This window comes from Cucumis sativus, chromosome 1 (assembly GCF_000004075.3).
Source record: "Cucumis sativus cultivar 9930 chromosome 1, Cucumber_9930_V3, whole genome shotgun sequence".
Taxonomy (NCBI): Eukaryota; Viridiplantae; Streptophyta; class Magnoliopsida; order Cucurbitales; family Cucurbitaceae; genus Cucumis; species Cucumis sativus.
In genome coordinates this window covers 25,396,935-25,421,002 of record NC_026655.2, presented here as the reverse complement: position 1 = coordinate 25,421,002, position 24,068 = coordinate 25,396,935, and the positions used below count along the sequence as shown (strand labels likewise).

General features: G+C 31.6%; 2 protein-coding genes and 1 long non-coding RNA gene across 3 annotated transcripts; all 3 read left to right on the top strand.

Annotated features, from left to right (window-relative positions):
* The first annotated feature begins 5,228 nt into the window (after nucleotides 1-5,228).
* LOC116402145 lies at nucleotides 5,229-9,381 on the top strand. The gene is made up of 5 exons (XR_004214564.1): nucleotides 5,229-5,371; nucleotides 6,734-6,808; nucleotides 7,148-7,347; nucleotides 8,434-8,561; nucleotides 8,862-9,381. It is a non-coding gene; the product is annotated as an uncharacterized LOC116402145 (long non-coding RNA).
* A 1,654-nt stretch (nucleotides 9,382-11,035) lies between these two features.
* LOC116404961 lies at nucleotides 11,036-15,729 on the top strand. Its single transcript, XM_031888408.1, has 3 exons — nucleotides 11,036-11,217; nucleotides 13,532-13,732; nucleotides 15,238-15,729. Exons 2-3 carry the CDS (start codon nucleotides 13,551-13,553, stop codon nucleotides 15,422-15,424), a joined length of 369 nt encoding a protein of 122 aa, XP_031744268.1. The 5' UTR covers nucleotides 11,036-11,217; nucleotides 13,532-13,550; the 3' UTR covers nucleotides 15,425-15,729.
* Nucleotides 15,730-18,640: 2,911 nt separating this feature from the next.
* Nucleotides 18,641-23,765, top strand: LOC101217093. The gene is given in 11 exon segments (XM_031886730.1): nucleotides 18,641-18,972; nucleotides 19,102-19,234; nucleotides 19,399-19,502; nucleotides 19,726-19,897; nucleotides 20,004-20,141; nucleotides 20,284-20,415; nucleotides 20,417-20,531; nucleotides 20,682-20,816; nucleotides 20,819-21,080; nucleotides 21,122-21,290; nucleotides 21,428-23,765. Coding segments are annotated over 11 exon segments (3,318 nt in total). The 5' UTR covers nucleotides 18,641-18,940; the 3' UTR covers nucleotides 23,354-23,765.
* The last annotated feature ends 303 nt before the right edge of the window (nucleotides 23,766-24,068 follow it).

Here is a 24,068-nt window from a genome sequence, read left to right as displayed (position 1 = left end):
GACTATAAAAAGACTTATATATAATAAAGCCTAAACAATGGAGTAGTCCTCTATTTTTATTATTACAAATTGTGTATAATATATAAAATAAATGTCGGTGTTTCAATTTTTTAAAATAATAAAAATTGAGTGAAGACATGTCTACATATTACTAATCTTTTAAATTTTTGTTTGATTTATTAAGATCCAAGTTGTTAGTTATTCTCATTGTTGAAAGTTTTAGCATTGTGAAAGATACTTTTATTCTTAGATTTAATGGCATTAAAGGGATATTCGTGGATGATTATCGATGTTGATTAATATTTATGTTGATAGATGATCTTGATAATAGTAGATAGTAATTTGTTGTGTTTATAAAAGGTGTTGAATAATCTTTTAGTATTGATGTCAAGCTATTCAATTTACATATATATTTGTAAGGGAGCTTAGCAATGCCACACAATTCGCCTCTCAAAGAATTTGGTGTATCCTCGAAGTAGAGTGTCAAATAACTCAGCTCAATCGAGGAGCATATCCATCCCAAAACACGACGCTTATTATTGTGTCTCGGTTCATAATTATGTTCTAATCTCTTATATGAGTAGACGTTTCTTCCAAAATTACTTTTAATAGTGAACTCTATTTACATACGTTGAGCATACCACAACGGTTGAAATACTAAAGTTATTTCTTTTTTTTCTTTTATTTAATGTTAAATACTAGTTGATCTCGTTGTTTGGTCAATGAACTCGATGATCATCGTTGGACAAAACTATCTTACAAACCACATATCTAAAATCAAATTATTCTTACAAATATAGCCTGGAGGAAATTAAAGAAACAATTAATATTATTCAACCCCTCGCACTCTTTCTTCTTAATCTTATTATAACTTTATTTAAGAAATCAATTAATTCCCACCAAGATATCATCTCATCAATAGGATTATCAAAACCCTTTACTTCCTAAACAATATCATTAACACACATTATAACATAATGCATGATTTAACATTAAAGCTAGTCATTAAAGCCAACGTTTAGATATATATATATATATATAGTAATCATCATCATTTAATCTAATCCCAAATCTCATTGATCTCCACACATATGGAAAGAATATAAAAACAAAAACTAGATATATAGAAGAAGCAAGAGAATATATATCTAGAGATGACAACATAAAGATTTGGAAAAACCAAAAACTAAATATAAATATATATATATAGAGGAATCCATAGGCAAAAAATTCAACAACATATCTTGTTTGAAAAAGGGCAAAAATTAAGATTAGGTTACAAATTAAAAGGAAGAATCCATAGGCATACATCATTCATGATTTTATTTTTGTTCTTAATGAATTTTGAAAGAAGAAAATAAATAAAAGAAAGAACAGCTCATTTTTCCAACAAGTAAAAATATGACAACTTCTATTGTTGCCTTTGTGGCCAGCAACCTTAAATTAAGAATTCTTATTTTCTCTTCTAATGTTTCCCTAATCAACAACAAAATTCCTTCCTTTTCTCTCTTATTATTATTGTTATTATTATTGCCTTCACAAAAACCCTTTCTTCTTTTTCTATTTCTTTTGTTTTCATTATCATTATGGAATATTATTCACTTATTACTGTGATTTGATGTGGTTATATTCATATAATATATGTATGGTATACATGTGCTTTTGTTCTTTGATTGGATAATAAGAAAATTATTGTACAATTTTTTTTGAGTGAGTCAATTTTTTAACTTTAGAAGATTTGATTTGATTTAATTTAGTTGTTGGATTAAATGTTGTGTGTTTGTTAGATGAAATATTGTGTTTTAGATTTATACATGCCAATGCAATATTCTCTTGGTTAGGTGAGACTTTTCTTTTTCTTTTTCTTTTAGAAGGGTTGAGAAGAGGTTAATTAGTGAAAATAATAATTAAAATGTAATGAAACCGGTTTAAATAATAATAATTTATTACTCAAAACTTTTTGTGAAACCTATTTTTTTCTATACTAAAATAATACATTTCGATCTAAGACGAAATTAAAATTTTATGGAATTTTGAGTTTTGAAAATGGAGTAGATAAAATTTTCTTTTACTTTCAAATTTTAGGGTTTAGTTTGTTGTATAATTTTCTTTTTACCAATGTTTTAATTTAAAAATTAACTTAATTTTTTAAAAACTAAACAAATATGTTCAACACACTTGTTATTTTTTTAAAAAAAGGAATAAAAGTTAACTCTTTTATTCAAAAAATATGACAGGGAAGAATTTGAAGGAAATAAATTTAATTTTAAAAACCAAAAAACCAAATTAGGAGAATTCAAGACCTTATTTGATTCTGGATCTGAAAATTGTTTTAAATACAAAGAATTCAATATAAAACACATTTGATTTTAATTTAAATTTTTATTCCAATTTCAAAATTTAAAATATAGATTCAAAATTATAAATATAAAAATGTAATAGAGTATTTCAGGTTCATAATTTTTTAAACAACAATTTATCATTTTTGAAAAATGAATTATTTTTATTTTAAAATAAACATACCAAACATGTTTTAATTGATTTTTTTCTTTGTATTTTTTTAGTTTTAGAAACAATATGAAAACGAAAATAAATAGCGAAACGATTGGCTCTTGAATTTAAATTTGTTAGGTTGCATTTTGAAAATTGTGTATTTGTCCCATCACAACAATATTACATCTTCTTCTTGATGGTATACAGAAGTGAATCATTGCTATTATTTCCCATCAGATTTCCCAGTTCTATGCCCTAACTTTAATTTGTATTTTGATTTTGATTTTTTGTCTATTGATAGTGGCAAACAAGAAAACAGATGTTATTTAATAGTGATTTATCTTTTTGTAATTATTTTTATAGATTATAATCTATGAAAGAAAAATATTTACCAAACATTTATATAATATGAAATTTTGTTATATTTGATAAATTATCATTTTCTTTTACAAATTCAACTTTACCTTAATTAAAAATTTAAGAGTATAATTAATACGATATAAATTAAAACTTTCTTGGATATAATGTTATAAAATTAATCTATATTGAACATGTACTTCTGTAATATATATATATATATATATATATATATAATTTAAAAGATATAAATAAATCATGGTCGACTCATTTTATACACAAGTCAAGTCAAAATATTCTCCAAATCTATTCATCGATCACACAAAGATTAAGTGAATATATATATATAATATATGAATGAGTTTTAAGTTTTTGTTTATAAAAAAACTATTTTTAATTGAAATACTTAATGCATAGACATGAATAGATTATAATAAAGTGTATATAGATCTATTAAAAATTTATTATATTTATAAATATTTTTATTAATTGTATATATAGTATGTGAAAAAAATAGACTAATCTTCTCGAACTTATTTGATTACAAAATATATATATATATATATTTTAGGTTTTTTAGAGGGTAGAAAAATCAAACTTTTAATTTAAGAGGTTACTATGTGAATTGAACTATATTTATTGTGAAATTATTCTTTTCCATTTATAGGATTTGGATCTAGTTTTCATATTTTTAAAAGTTACATTTTCTTCGCTTGAGATTTGAGTTTTGTTTCAATTTACTTTATTGAATTTAAGATTGTTAGATGCTAAGAAATTAAATGCACGTCGTCACGAATCTCAACCCAAACAAATTTATATAAGTAAAAACGCTCAACCAAACCCTAGAAAATATGCAAAAGTACGTAATATAACAAAAGTCGGGGATCAAACTCGATGAAATTGCTTATTTCTATAAAATAAATGAACAAGATTATTATCTATCACATTTCCATAAAAGCTCCTTTCATGCACTTGAGTATATTTGCATTAAGAAGATGGGATTCGATTGATGTGACATTCAAAGACAAGAAAGATGTAAAATCAACTTTGAACTTTAAAAATGAAACAAAATTTGAACCTTGAAAAGTAAAATTGTAATATTTATATTGAAATCAATAACTAAAATGTAAAATTTTGAAACTCATAAACAACATAGAAACTAGATTCAAAATCTAACCACCAAAAATACATTTTCTAGAAAATTTGTTGTAGATGACAAAACTGTTATAAATATAGTAAAATTGCACCGTCTATCAACATCTATCAACAATACATTATAACAGTCTACCAATATTTATTAACATATTTTAATAGTATTTTATTATATTTATAAATATTTTGATTTATTTTACTATATCTAAAGTCTATATATATACATATATTCCCACATTTTATATAAATAAATAATCTTCCTTCACTTTCTATTCTCATTTTATAATTTAATTTTCAATTTGTCCTTTTGTACTTTTCGATGCATTTGTTCTTTTCCGTTTCTTATGTCTATTGAATTTTTTATTTTTTTCACGTACGGAAGTGTATTTGAAAATATCAATGCAGTTTATTTTTGCATTCACATACTGATATATATGATTAATGTTGCTTTCATTTTTTACACTACAATTAAGCTACAATACTAATTTAAAATCAAAGTATAATACACGTATATATTTATTAGTTTTTAGATGAAAAAAAAATGTCTTTTCAGATTTTGAATTTAATTTTCATTTGATTATTAGGATTTCAAGATTTTAGTTATTAAGTTTTGAGTTTAGGATTTTAATTTAGTTATCAAATATTTGAGTAAATACGATAAAAAATCAAGAAATTTGTTTAAAAAATGTTGGAGATGTCGTAGTTTTTATTTATTATCTAAAAATGTCGTAGTTTTTATTTATTATCTAAAAACCAACGAATTTAATATAGGTGAAGGAGGAGTTTCAACCTCTTCTTAACTGTACGTCTTTTATATATATATAAACTGAAATATCATTTTAATAGTATTATTTAGGACTATTAACCACTTTTTGCTAGCTACAATTTTTACTATTTGACATCTGTCAAATTAAAATAATCTATGTACCAAACACATATTATTATAACTCTAACTAAAATAATCTACTATTCATATACCAAATATTCTAATCAAATTATAATAACTAATTTCTGGTCAGGAATTGGTATGAAATGGTTAGAAATTTAAAACTACCATGCCAAAAATTAAAAAATATGTATATTTTTTTAGTAATGAGTGTAAGTGTAAGGTGGTGGAGGTAGGGACGGGATTATAATTATTGCATTAAACGCTTTGTTATATGTCCCTACGGCGTACGTGTGAAGGAGTGGGAGCGGCACGTGTTTGTACGAACACGTTTTTTGCAAACAGAGGATCCCAGCTCCAAGAAGATAGTCCCATGGAGTTTTCGTAGAAACAGAGACACGCCAATCTTTGTCATTTTTTTTTTAAAGAAAAGAAATTCCCTATTTTCTTGTTCTTCCATCTTCAATCTTCAAGGAATCGTTGGTAAGATATCCATTTTCTTCTGGGTCCTCTCTCTTTTTTCTCTTAGCATTTATAATCTCATCTTTCATTTCTGACTACGAACTGTTTGATGAAATGCCTGTTTAGCATTATAATGTGATCCACCGCCATTTTTTTCACTTACGAGTTTGACCACCAATAATATCTTATCTTCATTATTTTATTTTATATATTTTCTTTTGTTTTGTTTCATCATCTGTCACGTCCTTCCCCCTCCATTCCCCACTTGAATGCTGCTGCTTGCCAAAATCTTTGCTTGCTTCCCAACTTGCATTTTTTAGCTGTTTGATTCATCACCGTCCTTTTGATTCTGTGCCACTAAAGTTTTTGATCTTATTCTATTTGCCATTTTGTTTCATTGTTTTCTGGGCATTTCTTGCATTGGGTTTCTCCCCATTGTCATTCTTTGTTATAGAATTTTACCTCAAATCTGACTCCCATTGTGTTTTTGAATTACTCTGTTGAACAAACCCTTTATCTATTGGTTAACTGGCCTGCCCAGTCCTATATTTAGAAGGTTTAGCTGGAGCTTGAACGTTGTCGTTTAAAAGAAAAAGGAAAAAGATTGAATTTTGTTTTGTTGTATTTATCTGTTTCTTGAAATATCTTTTTAATGTCAAACCAATTTGGAATACCAGGGGAATGATTGAGCTGGTTCATATTAATTTTTAGCCAAAACTTGACAACTAAAGACTCGAGTGTATTTATTTTTTAACCAAGCACTCACTAGCGACACAAATGGTTGTGATTGAGAAAGATGACCTTTCCATATTTCCTTCTTGCTTGAAGGTTTTGTTTTGTACATTAGACTGTAACTAGTGAGAACAATTGTGAATGAAAAATATAAGAAACTATGATCTCGCCTTTATTGTTCTTTATTTGCGGATTTTTTTAAACTAAATGAATATATACATTAATTAATCAATAAAATAGTTTCTTAATTCTTACCTGTTACAGAGCTGTGAAGATCACTTGAAAAAAAACGTATAAACACACTTTTTTCAGAAGAGACACCTAACAGACACCTTAAAGATACTAAAATGTAATATCTTTATTTCATGTAATTTGTTGCTTTTCTGACAACACAATTGAGAGGGAGAACTACTTTCCATTTCAGAAAACAAAAAATAATATCATACAAAATATTCTCTTTCTGATGGAAGTATTAATCATTAGGAACTCCTAAATTATCACTATGATGCTTAATTAATTTTAAAAATTATGTGATCCAAGAACCTCCACACCACAGGCATGCCAAAAGAGGGAGCGAGACAAGCCCTTTAGGCTAATAATGATTAATTATATTGTATATGATTTGATTTTGTATCCCATTTTCCTTTCCAGCCAAACCCAACCAGGCTGGCTTGCCGTTTGCCAACAGAGTCTATGAGCTCGTGCATTGGGACTCATGAAAATGGGGTTTGTATAAATTAGGATTCTTTTGTTTTTGTTCTCTCTTCTTTTTTTTTTTCTTTTTTTGTGGATCAGAGAAAGGCCTCGTAACTTCAACCAACCACATGATTGATTAATTGTATTCTCCGCTTTTCTTTCTTCTCAAACAAAAGGAGATTTTCTTTTAAAAAATTGAAGTATCTTCTTCTGCAGACTGCATGCATAAACATGACTGCACAACAAATGATGAATTTATATATAAACATAGAGAGAGAGAAGCATGGTAGTGTCCTTTTCTTCTTCTTCTTCACATTTCATTAATTATATTTTGTTTGTATTTTTTTTTTTTTTTTTTTTTTTTTGCAGAGTTTTAGCAAATGGCAATTGCCATGCGTGGTATGCCAATTGTATTTCTGCTGTCCCATTCTAATATATTAAAGTGGCAACTTGGCACTATCTTCTTTGGCTGCTGTAACTGTGTAAAAACCGAAAGGGGGAAAATCTAAGGTCACATGCTCAAATCTTACTGGTCAACAGCTGCTCTGAGAGGTGTCAAAAAAAATATGGTTAGAAAATTTGCTTCAATTCAATTCAAACTATTTTTGTTGGGTTTAGTTATGATTTTACATAGATTGAATTGGTACTCATAAACTTCTATCAATTGTGTGCAATGTTAACAATGTTTATCATTAATAAAATTAAAAAGGTTTTGCCACATTTTTAATTATTTTGTTTCATTTTATTATATTTGAAAACATCCAAAAATAAACTGTACAGACTGAAATCTAACTTTTATAGGACCAAAATTGTAATTAAACTTATATTTTTCATTTGGCTTTTTTAAAATTTAAGATAACTTGACCAGAATAATCTAACACTACTGATTGGTGTTAAGTCACTGTTGTACAAGGAAAAAAGAATCCATATCTTGATGTCATGTCAACTAAAAAAACTTAGGAATCGGTTGCTGTCAAAAGACACTGATAGATGATTGTTTTTGTATTCTCTAATATGTATCCTTAGTAATTTGAGTTGAATGTACCGTAGCCTGTCTTAACATAAGAATCATATACAAAAAGTATCTTTTAACCCGACTTGACCCAAATTCTTAAAATAGTGCACATTAGTCAGCATGTGCCTGAAGCTGATGGGACTTCTTTACACATAAAAGGCAGGCCATGGAGAGAAATACATAGTTGCAGATGCATTCATCTATACGCATCTAACTACCATCATTCACATAAAAATAAATTAAAATATTTCAAAAACTTAGTTTAGAAGTTATAATGTGACAAATTATGAACAATTTAGAAAATACATTTAAGTATTTTCCATATGGAAGTACGAAAAATGAAAAAAAAAGATGTTTGTGTGTTATCAGGCAGCCCTTATCTTTGTGCAATTGAGATAGTTTTTCATTGAAAATTTCTCATGTGAAATTCTTTTATTATGTACTAAGCCATGGGTGCATGAGATTAGGTGCATATAGGTTGTATCTAACCATTGCCCATAAAAAAGTTCCTATACCCCATCCACGTTAGTTGACTAACATAAATGTAGAATCTGCTAATGTTTATGATATTAATGAAGAAAATTTTATAGTGGAAACAAATAGATGGAGTATGATACTCATGTAGTTCTAAAATTCTCAGGATCACGAGGGTAGTTGTATGCTGACAAACAGTAGTCTTCCCCATGCTTTGGCTTCACAGGCCCCATGAGACTGAGGATTAGCTGTTTCTTCGAAACTATTGGGAATTGAATTGCAAGTTTCTATTTTGTATGTACCTCCTCGGAAACGCACCCTTTGTTTTTTTTAATCTTTCTTTTGTTGGGTTGTGTGTGTGAGAGAGTATATTTATTTATTACTTGAGGCTCACTCCCCCAAAGCTTCCAAAGCAATGCCAATGTGCTTCTGATTTTTACTAAACGAGCCAATGGAATGGCATCAAAACTGGAAGTATTCCCCCAGGCATGGGGAGGACGTTGTTTTTGTGTTTTATATTCTCAACTTTCAGGTGGATTTTTCTTTTCCAATAATGATAATAATAATAAAAAGCATACATTTCTTTTTTTGCAGTGGCCGAGTGGAGGACTCAACTCTTGGGATATCTTTTTATGCTAATGATAAAATATTATGAATAGTAATAAGAATAGTCGAATAAAAGTGGAACCAAAAGTGGCCCATCAAGGCGTTGGAAGAGGAGGCTACTAGTGTAACGTCGTCCTCTATGGGTGGAGTTAGACTCAGTGGATATCATTCGTGTTCTTACTAAGTCATTCGCGCACTTGATTGAAACTAAAAACATGGTTAAAAGACTTGCTTGAATTCTTTTAGACGATGCTATTTTTGTTCATTGTAAGCATAAATGTGATTTTGGCATGTGGTGTTGCAACCTTGATTCTAGCCCCCTCCTTTTGAGGACCTTTCTCATAAGGCTTCTTGTTGGGTTTTCAATTACCCCCTCCTTTATGCTCTCGATGAGGTCTATGGTTGTAATTGTTTGTCTATTATTTTCCGTAATTATTTTGATTGGACTTAAATATTTTTGTTATTGTTAGTAAAGATACATTACTAATAAAGTTATACACTTTATTAATGAAATAAAACTCAATTAAATCTACAAAATATTATTGTAAAGGATGGATAATGGTTTCCTAAGAAAACTACAAATTGAAAACTAGATGACAATTAGCCAAAGTTAATACATGTTTATCCATCCGTTGGCAAATGGCAACAAGATAGTGTATCGGTGATACAAATTTAATTCCTTTAACAATTCTATACAAAGCTAACAACAAATATAACAATTATGTTCAAAGTAATAACATGTAACATAATGCCAAATCATATGTAAATATAGAAAAATTTAAATCAAACTCTAGAAAAATTTAGATCAAATTCTCAAAAGTCTATTATTGATATAAGTCATCACCAATAGCACGAGATTGAAGGGCAAAATAGGCCTTTAAAAAAATTACCTTATGATCTTTAAAATTTTTGTCATTTTTTAAAATATTTTTCCCTAATTGGTGCAATTTTAGTCTTTTGAGTCTTAATCCTATGCTCATAATTGGGGCTTGGGGTTCCGAGCTACATAAATGGGCCCTGGAATTGAGACACAGGCCCAATATTCCTACAACAAAATCAAATGATAAAATCCTTTTCTTATTGTAAAAATAGTTAAAAGCTTAATATTTGTAGTATTGAATCAAATTTACTGAAATGACTAAACTACCCACTTCATTAATGTGTTAAAAGCTTAAATCTCGAATTTTACTAATATGTACATTTTTTTTTACTAAATATAACACGGTCTTACCATCATTAGCCTTAACATACCATAAATATTATAAAGTCAAACAATTAGTACTAGAACACCAAATATCATCAAATCATCAACAAATAAAAAGAATGAACGAATTATCCATCAACTAGTTACATGTTGAAAACTCTTTCAAATAGCTTTAAATCTAATTACAATAATAACGAAATTGAATATGTAAATATAAAAAGGAATCAAACAAACTAGACAACACTTCCATTGCAAATGGAAGGAACAACCAACCTACCATGGAAGTTCAAATTTTCACACACTTTTAGGAAACATTTGTTGAAGCAGTAAAAGAAGATAAAATAATTGCCTCCATTAAAACCTAAATTAATAATTCTATATAAACTCAAAATCTCAAACTTTAAATGTTCTCAATTTGCAAATGTAAATTTAAATGATTTTCTAATATTTCTTTTGTGTTTAGATTGATGGTTTAAAATTGGGTTGCCAAATTTTAATTTTTTTTTCTCAAGATAATGATTTGATATATTTTTTACACTATCTTTTAAAAAATATTGTATATTTGATACACAATCTTGGTTAGCCGGGAGGAAGAGAGACAAAAAATCAACCTTAATGATTTTTTTTAAAATTTTTGTATCAATCTTAGATATTTTGAAAGTTATATTTATAAAAATTAACCAAATGAAAAGTTTGTTTAAGGCAAAAATTAAACCATCAAACTTACTTAACTATATAAATTATATGAGTTTAAGAATCCGATTTTCATCCATAGGATCAAATATTAACCTTTATAAGTTTGACACAAATTTTTACGGTTAAATATTTGAGGGTGTAATGGTAATCACAACCATATATATATATTTTAAAATTTAATTTTTAAAGAAAAAGTCGTTGAAGTTTTTGTATTAAGAAAAGAAAAAAACGAAAAAAGAGGAGGAATTCTCGAAACGGCCCTTGGTGGGTATAGCCTCCTCCTTTCTCATCGTATCGTATCTTCATTTTCTCTCATTCACCAAAAAAACTCCGCTTAGCTCGCGGCGGCACACTACAGGCTAGCGTTTACGACGAAGAATCAACCTGCAATTCACTCCCTCTCGTTTCAATTTCTTATTCGTTTTCTTAATCTGACATTCTAAGGTGAACGTTCTGCTACTCATCTTTAGTTTGCATTTGATTGTTTTGTGATTTCACCTCTGTATTGATTCTTTTTAACAACTTTTTCATCAGATCTCAATTCCTTGTGTTGCTGATGTACTCTTGCGGTTTCGTTATTCTTAGATCTTTTAATTAGTTTTATGGATTATTGGTTGTGTTTTCTATTTGTTGAATTTTGAATCTTATGTTGCTTAATTTGAGGGGACCTTTTTTTGTTTGGCGATTTTGAATTGTTTGATACCTCAACATTGTAGATATCTTACGGTGGAATGTGGTGTCTGTTTTGCAAGGATATTGGTTCTGGTTGTGGCTCTTTCTATATTGTCGTCATCATAAAGTCGTAGTCAGTGTAGTTTTGGTTCTCTATCTCTTTTTGTACTTCCTATAAGTTCTGACAGATACTATTAACGCTTCCCTGACTCATAGTTTTCTTTTTGGACTGCACTGTAACTTTGATCTGCTGTCATACAACATTTTTAACCTAATAAAATTGGGAAAGTATGAATTAGTAAGGGTTGGCCTAATAGGGTCGTCAAAATAATCACTGGTCTAGAAACTTGCAGATACAGAAAAACGTGGAAGAATGAGAGGAGGCAGCTCCTATTCGGTAATCTTAGTTTTTTCGCAAGTTCAGCAAGTAGGCGTGAATTTTTTAGTTTCCTCCAAAGTACCAATGAGAGACCTACCCACAAAGTTCCAACCCATTGATGAGTAAGACAAAAACGTTGTCTCTTGGTTTTGGTTGTTTCATCAAAGCAGTTTAAAGTTTCTAAACAAATTTCGTTGTCTTTGTTCCTAATCAACTCAGTGGTACTAGTACTACCTTCCAATTCCAACATCAACATACTCATCTCTGTCAGTGTTTGTTCTCAAAGTTTTGATCCAGGGCCAGAACTGTATCGGTGGTGTAGAATTAAAAATTCATGAGTGCAGATTGATCTTTTGGATGTAAAATACATAGGTCTGCAGCTTTTTGAGGGAATTCTCTCTCTCGTTGCTCCTTTCGAATTTAAAGTGAGACTGCTCAGTCCCCTTGCCCTATCGGTATCACATATTCTAACCTTCCCCTGGGGCTAAAAGTTAGGAAATTGTCATTTTGCCTCAGAAACTCCATGAAATGGGCTGATTTGAGAAGAACAAAGTAGCTTGCAAAGAGGTATGACAAAGAGGTCCGCTGCCGTGGAGTCTGTTTCGTAGGTTGTTTCTGTTTCAGCCGTCGATGTGAGGATGCTCTTTGATTCGTTATTTGTAAATCAAGTGGCGTGTTGAAGAGTCTTTCTTATCTGTTCATATGACTCACTCCAATTGTAAGTTGTTTGTTTGGACCTGTTTCATGAGTAGAAAACAGAGGGAGTGGCTGCTGTCCCGAGTTGGGTACAAGCGAGATAGAATCTTTAATTAAAGCAAATGCTGCAACATCACATGTCTTTCACTCAATATTACTTTACACGTCTCCTTCTGATCCTTATAATAGTGCTATTTATGTCCATATTTACACCAATAAACCTACTAGTGATGAGTCTATGACTAGTGTACTCCGTGGTAACAATTCCATCAGAGTACAATTAATTATTTTGCTTGTGGTGAGCGTACTGAGTGGAGCTCCGTATCATTTGTTATCAAATCCTTAATGAGGAGGTTTGTGTGGACTGCCTGGCAAAAGCTACCTTACCCTTTTGATTGTACTGTTTCTGATTGCAACTTGGGCTTCGATCTCTCCTCTTATTTGGGCTTATGATATTTGAAAGAAACTATGGTGTCAAAGCTTCTTAATACTTCAGGCAGGAGGCACTATCTAGAAAATTCATAACATATCTCATCCAAGTCAATGTGTGGTTAATCATTTAGTAAACGTTCATTAGATTATATTTTATGTTTGATTTTGTAGAGACTAAAACCAGGGAAGGGTTTGGTGGTCATATCATATGGTCCTAGGTTAAGACCAAAATGCTACGATGTCAAATGTTAGTGCACGTTTGAACAACTGATTTTGAGGGCTTGATGAGTTTTTTGGAGAAATAAAAGATTTGTAAATATATAAAGTAATATAATATCATGATTAGTTAATAAGGATATTCTATAAACATCTTTTTCACGTTCTTGAGTCCTTTTTTTCTCTTTTAAAGAAACAATTACATTGATGTATAAACATCAGTTTACAAAGGGGATTGTTGATATATGATAGTTACAAGGTTTTCCCAATTTGAAGAAAGGGAACCATAGGTCCATAACTATCAGAAGCCTTGATGTACTCGGTTGTTACAGTATCTCATATTATCTGTATACTGCTTTTCAGGGCATAAGACTTTAAACCAATGGCATCCAAGTTGGCTCAGTTACAATCCAAGGCCACTCAAGCATCACAATTTGTGTTAAAAAATGGGTGTTCTTACTACAAGCAATTATTGGAACAAAACAAGCAATTTATTCAGGAGCCACCTACAGTGGAGAAATGCAACGAGCTCTCTAAGCAATTGCTTTACACTCGCCTTGCAAGGTCATAGTTTCTACACTCTTTTTGGCATATTATTTGATTTAATCGCTTTGCATCTTTTTGTAATTAGGTAAGATTACCCATTCTTCCCATAATAATGCAGCCTCAAATTTTTCTTGGTCTTTTTGGTGAAAATATCCTCTGTGCTTAGTCATTTGTGTTCTCTAGTTTCATTTTTTCTGCAAATGTCTTCTCTCCTCCCCTCTCCTCTCCAGTTGCAATCTTACATTTGTCTTCTCAATATATGGTATCATTCGACTACTCCATTTGACTGGATGAGTATAAGCCTCCTCTCCAGCCTTTAATCGATGTAGTTTCTGGCTTCTAGAGTCCCTTTTTACACATGTAGTTTAATTTATTTTTTATTCATAGAAATCTTGTACTTATAGTTGTGGTGCTGCGACCTTTATGAGGTTATGTCCGACTGTTGTAGAGAAAAAAAAAAGTCTATGGATCCTAACAATATAATTAAGAAATAGTTGTAGGCCAATGTGTGTTGTCATAATAGGCATTGCTGGCTTTGAACTTCAAAATTCATGTAAGGTTTTTCAAATATATATAGCATCGGCTTGTTGCATAGTAAGTTTTCCTTAAGATACGAGTCCATAGATTTACTTTATGTACAAGATGATATTTAGAGTTCAAATGGTTCTTGAAAGGCACCTTGAACTCGTTAGAATACTTCTGTAATTACACGTGATGTGTTGCTTATGTCCTAGCTTTTTAAAAATTCTTAGAAATATACGAAGAAACACACAATAAGCATCATAACAACTCCACATTTATATTTATTATGAACTGCCTTTGAATATATTTTATACTACCTTACATATTATACAAATTGATCATTAAGTTGAACACAGTACATCAGCTATCTGGAAATCATATTTTCACATGTGAGATACTCTAATGTATTCTTTTCACATGCGCTACATTACTTTTTCCTGCGCATGATGGCAGTCTCATAGGCTCAAGGCGCTGGTCCCGTGCTTTGTCCTTCACAAAATAAGTCATGCCCCTTTTGTGAAGCCCCAAGGTTAAAACCCCGGGGCTTGGAAATTTTTCATTATTTTTTAAAATGGCAATAATTAGAGTTTTTCCTTGTTTGTTAACTAAAAGATTTCAAAATTACTAAAGCCTAAATGCAATATTTCATGCATCTTGGAGTTTTTTTTCCCCCCATATTTCTACTTCAACTATGCTTTCTTACTTCAACTATGCTCTCTTACTTCAACTATGCTCTCTCACTTGAACCATGCTTTCTCTTTTTATTGTAGTAGCTGTATATATAGTATGCCTCACAAAAAAATGCTTGTGTTTTTTTTTTGAACCGTATTTGTCCTTTGAACTTTAAAAAACACTTTATGATGGCGAAACCTTATTTATTATTGTCACGCAAAACTATATTCTTTTGTAATCTTATATCTAAAGTAATTCAAAGCAAATTCTGTGCGTGGAACATGTGAGGCCAAAGGAATATCATTCTGACATGCATCTTATCAATACAGTATTCCAGGTCGATATGAAGCGTTCCACAAGGAACTTGATTACGTAAAACAATTATGGAAGAACAGACAAGATCTGAAGGTGGAAGATGCAGGCATTGCTGCTTTATTTGGTCTGGAGTGCTTTGCATGGTTTTGTGCTGGTGAAATTGTGGGAAGGGGTTTTACTTTCACTGGATACTATGTCTGAGGTTTTTTGCTTTGGGATAACATGGCTTCTAGTGTTCATTCTTAAGCTCGGTTTCCAGCATCGTTTCCGCTGTCGTTTGTACCACTCGAATTACTTGAATTCTGCATGAAATTTTGTTGCTTTCCTGCAAAAATTTTTAGAAGCTTAGTATTTGGTGAGGAAATCAGTTGATTACTTATAATAATCCATGTTCCAAAATGACTTGGATGGATAATGATGCTGTTGCTTTATTTAATCTCCCGCAAAGTTTCTAGAATCATTTTATAACTTTCAATTGATTTCATGTCAATAACCTCTCTTGTTTTCATCTTTGTGTGAATTCACTCTTAAATTTTTAGTTGATTTAAGGTCTTAGTTAATGAATCATTGCCTCTTCGTTTACTCATGGAAGAAAAAATCTTTATGGATGCCAACCTATTGAGACAAATTTATTGAATTTTTTGTAGCACAGGAACAAGTTTATTGGGATTAGGCTTAGTTCGGAATCTGTGTTCTTGTGGCTTTAAAAATAATTGCAAAGATATGATTTTAGAAAAATCTACGTTGGTAGAATGTAAAATAGTGTTATGTAGATTTTAATTTTAATTTTAAATATTTCTTCCTCACTATACAAACAATGCCCTCTACCCTTTTAAACTAATAAACTTTAGAAAAATCATTCATATTATTTTACTAATTTTGCAATTACAATTTAAATATTTGTAAAAAAGTTGGATGCTTTGACATTGTAATAATTTAATAAGTCAAGGGGTGTAAAATTTGGGGCAAATTATTTCATTTCAGTGCATAGAAATTGGGCCTTTAATAAACACGACTTCCTAAGCATTGACCATCCAATCACTGCCCAATTCTTTCATACCTTAATATTTTATTTATTTTTAAAATTTTGCAAAATTTTATATTTTAGAAATAATAAGCTTCCTTCTTCACAAACTAAAAATATTGGCTCTTGAATAAAAAAATTGATTAGAAGAACAGTCACAGGTGATCATGGTAGACTAAAATACCAAATCGATCAACCAATTGGAAGTCGGTTAGTCAAAGATAAAGAAGAGATCGGTTGGTGTTGGATTGGTTTTTATATCGGTTTTCTCTCCTTGATGATCGAGATGGATTTTAACGTTTACTAAACTAACTACAGTCTATTTGGTGACAATTTGATTGAAAACTTGACTCTCACTTATCGTTGCACATCTTTACTCAATGTCCTAGATGGTATTTGCCCAATTTCTAAAATTTTAAGAATCTTATTTTGCCTACCCATCATCAAGCAATTTTACAAATTTACTTTTATTTATTATTTTTTCTTGGTGCTCGATCTCCTTCTCTTGTATGCTAACTTCGATTGGACCATGCTTCAACTCAACTCTATGCCCACAATAGCAACTCTACCTGCCTTCTTCTTTTTCTCTAATTCTATTCAACTTATATTGCAAAGCGAAAAGTTGGGAACCAAGAAACAAGAACAATAGAGTGAAGTCATGCGAAAAAAGGGACATAGAAAAGGGAAAGAAAGAGTGATAGCAAAAGAGCAAGAGCGAGTGAAAAGTGCACAAACCTCGTTTTTTATAATTTCACTATACATAGTTCATTTTTTTATAATTTCACTCCAATTTAACATTATTTATCTTATTTTCGTTCTCCAACACATTTTAAATATATGATTTCTTCTTCCATCTTTTCTTCCCTTTTCTTCCTCATCTCATGTACCCTAATTTCAATTTTAAAACATTATAAAATGGTGACTATTCCAAAATGTAAAATTCCAAATTATAATCCACCAAACATTTTAAAATTTGAAATGGGATATTTATTTATAAAAGGGTCTTTATCATCTAATTTTATATATATATATATATATATATATAGTATTTTGACAAAATAGGTGTCACTTTCCCTCTCCATCATGTCATTAATTAATTAATTAAAAATGTAGATAAAAAATAGGGAGAAAAGTTGTTGGCCACTTCTTTCCTTATTGTCTTATGCAGTTTATGATAAAACTAAAACAGTTGAGATCCCAAACAACATTTTTGACACTAAATTTAAATATTATCATTTTTTAAATCAATATTAGTTAGATCTTGGAAAATTGTTCTTGGTCAATTTTATGGTTGTATTTATAAACCATTCCATTATAATTTTGTAAAAATGTTTGTTATGATATCAAATAATGATACTTTCTCCAATATTAACAATAAAGTTATGGTTAGTAAAATCTAGATAATTACGATTTAATTTTACTCGATGGTAATTTAGTTAGTATTTATCTATGCTGGAATTGTTGATTTGATTATTTGATACATAAGTTAGTTGTCGACTATGGGTTGTCTTCGAAATCCTTTTGTTGTATCTGTGTGGATAAGTTCTCGATTAAGTCCATTTTCTCTATTTTATTTGAAATGTTTTTTTATCCTAAGAAAAAAAATAATACACTTTATTTAAGTTATTGTATTATTAAAATTTCACTACATATATTTGTTATTATTTAACCAAATCTAGTAAGTGAGATACTAAATTCAAATTTTTATTAAAAGTAAAGTGAATAAAATTAAGGTTAGGTTATTTTTTTAATTAATATTTTTTAAAATAAAAAGTTTATATGTTAGAATTTAGGTGATAAAAGTTCAATAAAATATTTCAATGAGTTATTTTAAAGATTTTTTCAAATCTTCTCACCTTTAAAACTATAAGAACTAAATATTAAATTTATCCATAAAAACTATTTATTTTCATTAGAAAATTATAGAGATAGAATCAAAACTTTAAGCAAATTACTTAGGACCAAGGTAATAATCGATTAATTATAGTCTTTTTTTTTTTACAAAGTTATAATCAAACCAACCATAGTCAGTTTAGTAAATGTTGCAAAGCTATCTCGACACTTATGAGAAATGATCGATCGGTCAGTTTAACATTTATAAATAATTTTTTAATTTTTAATTTTTAATTAGAGTTATTTTCAAAATAGTTTATGTTATTTGATGGTATTTATATTTTGTAAATCTTTGGAATTTAAAATAATTACACTTTCAATTATTCATATTTGGAGAAAAAAAATGAAAAGGGTGATTTGGTCAATATGGAAAATGAAAGTCAGCTACCGTTGATTGGTGGGTTACGTTGAACCTTCCCGCACTTTGTTTTTCCCAAATTTCCATCGATTGCATAAATATATATATAAATAAATAAACAATTAAAGTAAAAAAGAAAAAAAAGAAAAAAAAAACTCGTAAAGTTGATGATCGGTACACGGAAAGGAAGTCCTTTTTCAGTTGCTCTTTCTTCGCTCCGACTTCGTTTCCTATTCATTCTTCTTCATTACTATATCTTCTTCAATCATCCTAATTCATTCATTCATTCTTCTTCTTAATCTTCACGGTTCCATTTCACATCCTTTCTTCAAAGGATTTTTGTTAGGAAAAAAGAGTTTCGGTGCGTAATTGTCCCGCCAGCTTAACCTTTGTTGTTTGTTCCCACCGCGTTGAGATCTGGTTTCTTTCGATTCCTTCTACGATGCTAAGCAAGAGCTTCAAGCCTGCGAAATGGTAGGTTTGAGATTTCTTCAACTTAATCCTTGTAGTTTTTGTTCTGTTGTTGGGTACTTTTGGCTGGGATCAATTTATTGACTTTTTTTTTTTTGCATTTTTTGTTTGAATTGGGTTGGGTCGGTGCAGTAAGACATCGCTGAAGTTAGCGGTTTCGCGGATTAAGCTTTTGAGGAATAAGAAAGATGTTCATATTAAGCAGCTTAAGGGAGATTTGGCTAAGTTGCTTGAGGCTGGACAAGACCAGACTGCTAGAATTCGGGTATTTTAGTGTTGTTCTTTGACTCTGGAATTGATTGTATTTATTTGTGTCTTTATCAAGTCACCGTGTTTTTTAGACCTAATGTCATATGGGAAGATGAACTTTATCGTGCGTCAATTTGATGATTCCTTTTCCGAAGAATTTACGTTTCCATCTTGTTTCAGGTTGAACACTTTGTTAGAGAAGAGAAATCGAAGGAAGCTTATGAACTCATTGAAATATTTTGTGAGCTAATTGTGGCGCGCATGCCAATGATTGAGTCCCAAAAGTATGTTAATTTCTTTTTTATTGAAGTTATTTTTGTTGATTTCTCATGAACTTCGCTGCCTATAGGGTATGCTTTGATTTCAGAATGTGCATTTGTATTCGACTTCACATGGTTGTGATTTCTTTTAAAGCAAAATTTTGCCCTCGTGACGTATGTGTTAACTTCTGATTTCTGAGCATAATGAATGTACTCCTATTAATTCGGTTTATGTTTTCATGTTCAGAAATTGTCCCATAGATTTGAAGGAAGCAGTCTCGAGTGTTATATTTGCATCACCCAGATGTGCAGATATTCCAGAGCTCTTGGATGTTCGTAAACACTTTAAATCAAAGTATGGAAAAGAATTTGTCTCGGCCGCAGTGGAGCTGCGCCCAGAATGTGGAGTGAATCGCATGGTAAATGTGTTAGCTGTTTTGTGTTCATAAACTTAGGGAGTGTGGGTTCTCTCTATGAAGATAACTTGGTTCCATTGACTTTCCTTCCATTCTTACAACTTTCCAGTTAGTCGAAAAACTATCTGCTAAAGCACCGGATGGGCAGACCAAACTTAAAATCTTGACTGCAATTGCTGAGGAGTATAACATCAAATGGGACCCAAAATCCTTTGGTGACAGCATCAACCCTCCGGCTGATTTGTTGGTAATTTTAGTTTTTATAAAAAAGAACTATTTCCTTCAATGCTCAAGGTGTTTTTATCAGGAAATGAAGACTTACCTGAATTATTTTATTTTAATATTGAATTTCGGTTTTAGTAATACTAGTTATGAACTTTGTTGAGCAGAGTGGACCAAATACTTTTGGGAAGGCTAGTCAAATACAGATGGAGTCTATTAGTGGCCCATCTTCATTTGATCACAAAGAATCTTCTAGAAAACATGTTCCATTCAAACCTGATGAAAGGCCTCATGTACCGAGAGATCCCTGAACACAGTTTGAGATCAGAACATCAGTCCAAACAATCCAACTTTGCTCACGTTAATGCCAATCAAAGCAACATCACTGGCCGTCATAATTCAGAAACATCTTTTGGTATGTGAAAATTATATCTGATGCAATCATCTTCATTTCTTTCTTCTCTCTATGTACGTGCTACACATACATATTGAAGACAGTTACTTTTGTTTGAATTTGCAATTGTTGGTTATATATTGAAACTGTGATATGCGTAAATTAATGCAGAGGGGATGCATAGGCACTCAAATTCTGGTGAACAAAATAATTACTCTTCAGGTAGGCAGCAGTGGAGTATGGATTTTAAGGATGCTACCTCTGCTGCAAAGGCAGCGGCTGAATCTGCAGAACTAGCAAGTCTAGCTGCCGAGCTGCTGCAGAACTTTCCAGTCGTGGAAACATCTCCCAACCATCCTCTTCTGAGTTTCAGAAATCTTCGTCTTATAATTTAAGGGCAGAAGGACTCAAGGATACCCTAGTGTCCATTTACGTGATCAACAGCTTCCTAAAGACCAAGTTGTCAGTGCACCTCGTAAAAGTTCTACGCCGGATGATAATTGGAGAGACAATGAGACAAGAACATACATGGGGGATAATTCCAAGAATTATAGTTATCCATCTTCAAGCGTTAGTAACAATGATGTCAACATATCTGTGACCAATCTCAGTGCAGCAGAAAGATCCTCTTTCAAGAAATCATCCGAACCTAGGTTTAGCGGTTCCCTTGGTAGTAGTGCAACTTTGGAGAAACAAACCAGAAAACATGATGCCAGCACGTCTGTAACCAGTTTCAATGCTGCAGATAGATACTCTTTCAAGAATTCATTCGAACCTGGGGTCAGTGGCTCTCTTGATAGTGGGGATGAACAACCCAGAAATTTTAGTTCCAACATATCTTCCACTAATTTCAACGAATCAGACACATACTCGCTCAACAAGCCGTCTGAATCTGGGTTTAGTGACTCTTTAGGTAGAACCAGTATGGAGAAACAACCCGAAATGTTGATGTAGAATATGTTAGCGATCAGCCATTTAGTACGGGTTTTGACAGAACTAGTTCCTATGGAGATGTGAGGATTGAAAGTGATTCAATTAAAGTGCCTTCCCACGAGAAGTTGGGGAATGATGCCTATGAGAACCCTTTTGCCATGGATAAACCAAATGAGAGTGAAAGTACTGTTGATATGAGTTTTTATGACCATGCCAGTGTGGTCTTTGATGATTATGGTCCAGATGATGATTATATTCCAGACTACGATATCCCGAGGAGAGAATCAATTCCAGACCTTTCGTCACCTAAAGGAAAGGTGCCAATAAATCCATCACCAGATGATACTTGGATCTTCAACGGGAACAAGAATGATTCTGCTGAGAAGGCTGTTTCACACGCTCAAATTTCTGATCATACTTCACTGTTTGCTGAAAGTATTGGAGCTTTTGATGATCCTTCCCATTCTGATGAGTTGTTGCCGGCAACTTTTGACCATTCAGATGGATCTGGTTCTGAAAGTGAGGAAGAGTTGAAAGAATCTGAGATCATTGCTAAAGAAAACTCTAGTGAATTCTGCAAGAAGCAGGATTTGTACTCTGAAAAATCAGAATGGACTCGGAACATTAGTCATGGATTATCTGGATCTTCAGATGAGGACAGTAGTAGCATGCCATCTCATCGCCTCTCTTCTGAGCTAAACTCTGTACATGAATCGAAGAAGAACGACAGCCCACTGAGTTCTCCTGATATTGTAGAAGAATCAACTTCAGATGGCAGCAGTGGCTTGAATTTCGGGAAACTGAAAGGTGGCCGAAGAAACCAAAAAAGTAATAAGCTTCCATTTGCAAACAATTCATCAAGAAATGACTCATCATCTAAACAAGCATACGAAAACGATGCCTCAAAAACTGAGCAGTCTACCTTCATTTCTTCTTCTACAGCTAGGACTTCGTTGCGATCAAAGGCTTCTGAAGAGACATATGCTACAAGTGTAGAAGAGAGACGAGGTCAAGAAAAGGAATCACAAACCAAGCTTAATAGCTTTAATTCCAATCTTGATGATTCAAAGGAGAAGTTCTCGGTTTATACTCTTAGAAGTGATCAAGAGCCACATAGCAAGAACGTGGTTGATGAAATCTTGAAGAATCCAGCCCCAACAAGAGTTGCAGTTAAGTATCCTGGTTTCCACAATGACGATGATTCTGACGAAGATTTGCCTGAACAAAATATGAAAAACAGTCCTCATCGAGTTATTGGACTTTCTAGACGGACCAAAGCGTCTCCTAAAAGTCCAAGTCCACATTTAGAGGACTCACACAGGACTCCCACGACCATGAGTCATGAGGATATAATTGAGAGAAAAGCTTCAACGAGTTTCTATGCAACTACATCGCCACTGAGGGCAAAAACTGGAACAAGATACTCTGATCGTTTGGAAATTTCAGAGCAGCCTCAATCATCTAAACCTTTCAAGCAAACTCATGAAACTAAGAGGTCTTTTATTGAGGAAAGGTCTAGACCTTCTGCAGAGGAACAGCAATACAATTATCCACCAGAGATAAATAGACGAGGCAATTTTGAGAGTTCAAAGTTTTCTTCTTCAAGGGATACGACAGCAGCTCCAGTGAAGACTCGGGTTCAATCAAGTAACTCAGAGCAACCTCAGTCAATGAAACCTTCCAAACCAATTCCTGAAACTAAAAAATCTATCCATGAAGAAAAATTAAAATCTCCTACGAAGGACTTGCCATCCACTCCTTCACCAAAATTAGAAACACAAGGCAACTCTGAGAGTTCGAAAAAGGAGAAGACTGAGGCAGTTGAGAAAGCTAGTCATGTTCACCCAAAGCTACCCGACTACGACAACTTTGCAGCTCACTTCCTCGCTCTTAGACAGAATAACAAGTAAATCTAGTTTCTTGGCGTTGATTTATACTTATACAGTTATACATACGACATAAATATATTTTTTGATTTATTAATTTAATTAGTCCATGTTCATGGTTATTTATTAGATAGCTCTTATTCATGATTCGAACTCTAAAGGATACATCAGATGTACAGGTTAGATTAATGGTTTGTTGTTTAGGAAAAAGCAATCAGAAGCTAATTGTGGAAATCACATAAAAGCTTTCCCAATTAATTAGCCTAAAGGTCAGATAGGCCATAATGTGTAAATGGAGAAAGGTATCTACACCACAATAAAGCTAGAGAAAGAACCAATTCTTAGAATCTACCACTAAAAAGGAGATATGTTGTTGAAAATCTGATTGTACCTTTCAGTCCATAATGACCAGAAAAAAAAAAAGGCTCTGACAGGCTTAAGACACAAGATCTCCTTTCCTTTCTAAAAGGATGATCTATCAAAAACGAAGTTATGGAAGACTCCCATATTGGATGCCAAAGGAATATGCCAACCAGGATGATAGGATCCAAGCCTCCGAAATGATAGGAGAGGTTACTTTAAGGTAGAAAGATCTTCCTATGGTAGAAGAGCTTCTACAAAGAACGTGTCATTTTGCTTTTCTACCCAGGTTACATTGGTGTCACTAAAAGATCTTAAGTTTAAATCCTATTCGAAAATTCTCATAACCTGTTAAAGGTGTTAAAGGTCATGAGTTCAA

Bases quoted from the DNA above. Each gene is read 5' to 3' on its own strand.
- LOC116404961 (XM_031888408.1), top strand. From the start codon at position 13,551: ATGGCATCCAAGTTGGCTCAGTTACAATCCAAGGCCACTCAAGCATCA. The intron at 13,733-15,237 runs GTCATAGTTTCT...TTATCAATACAG, and splicing joins CTTTACACTCGCCTTGCAAG to TATTCCAGGTCGATATGAAG.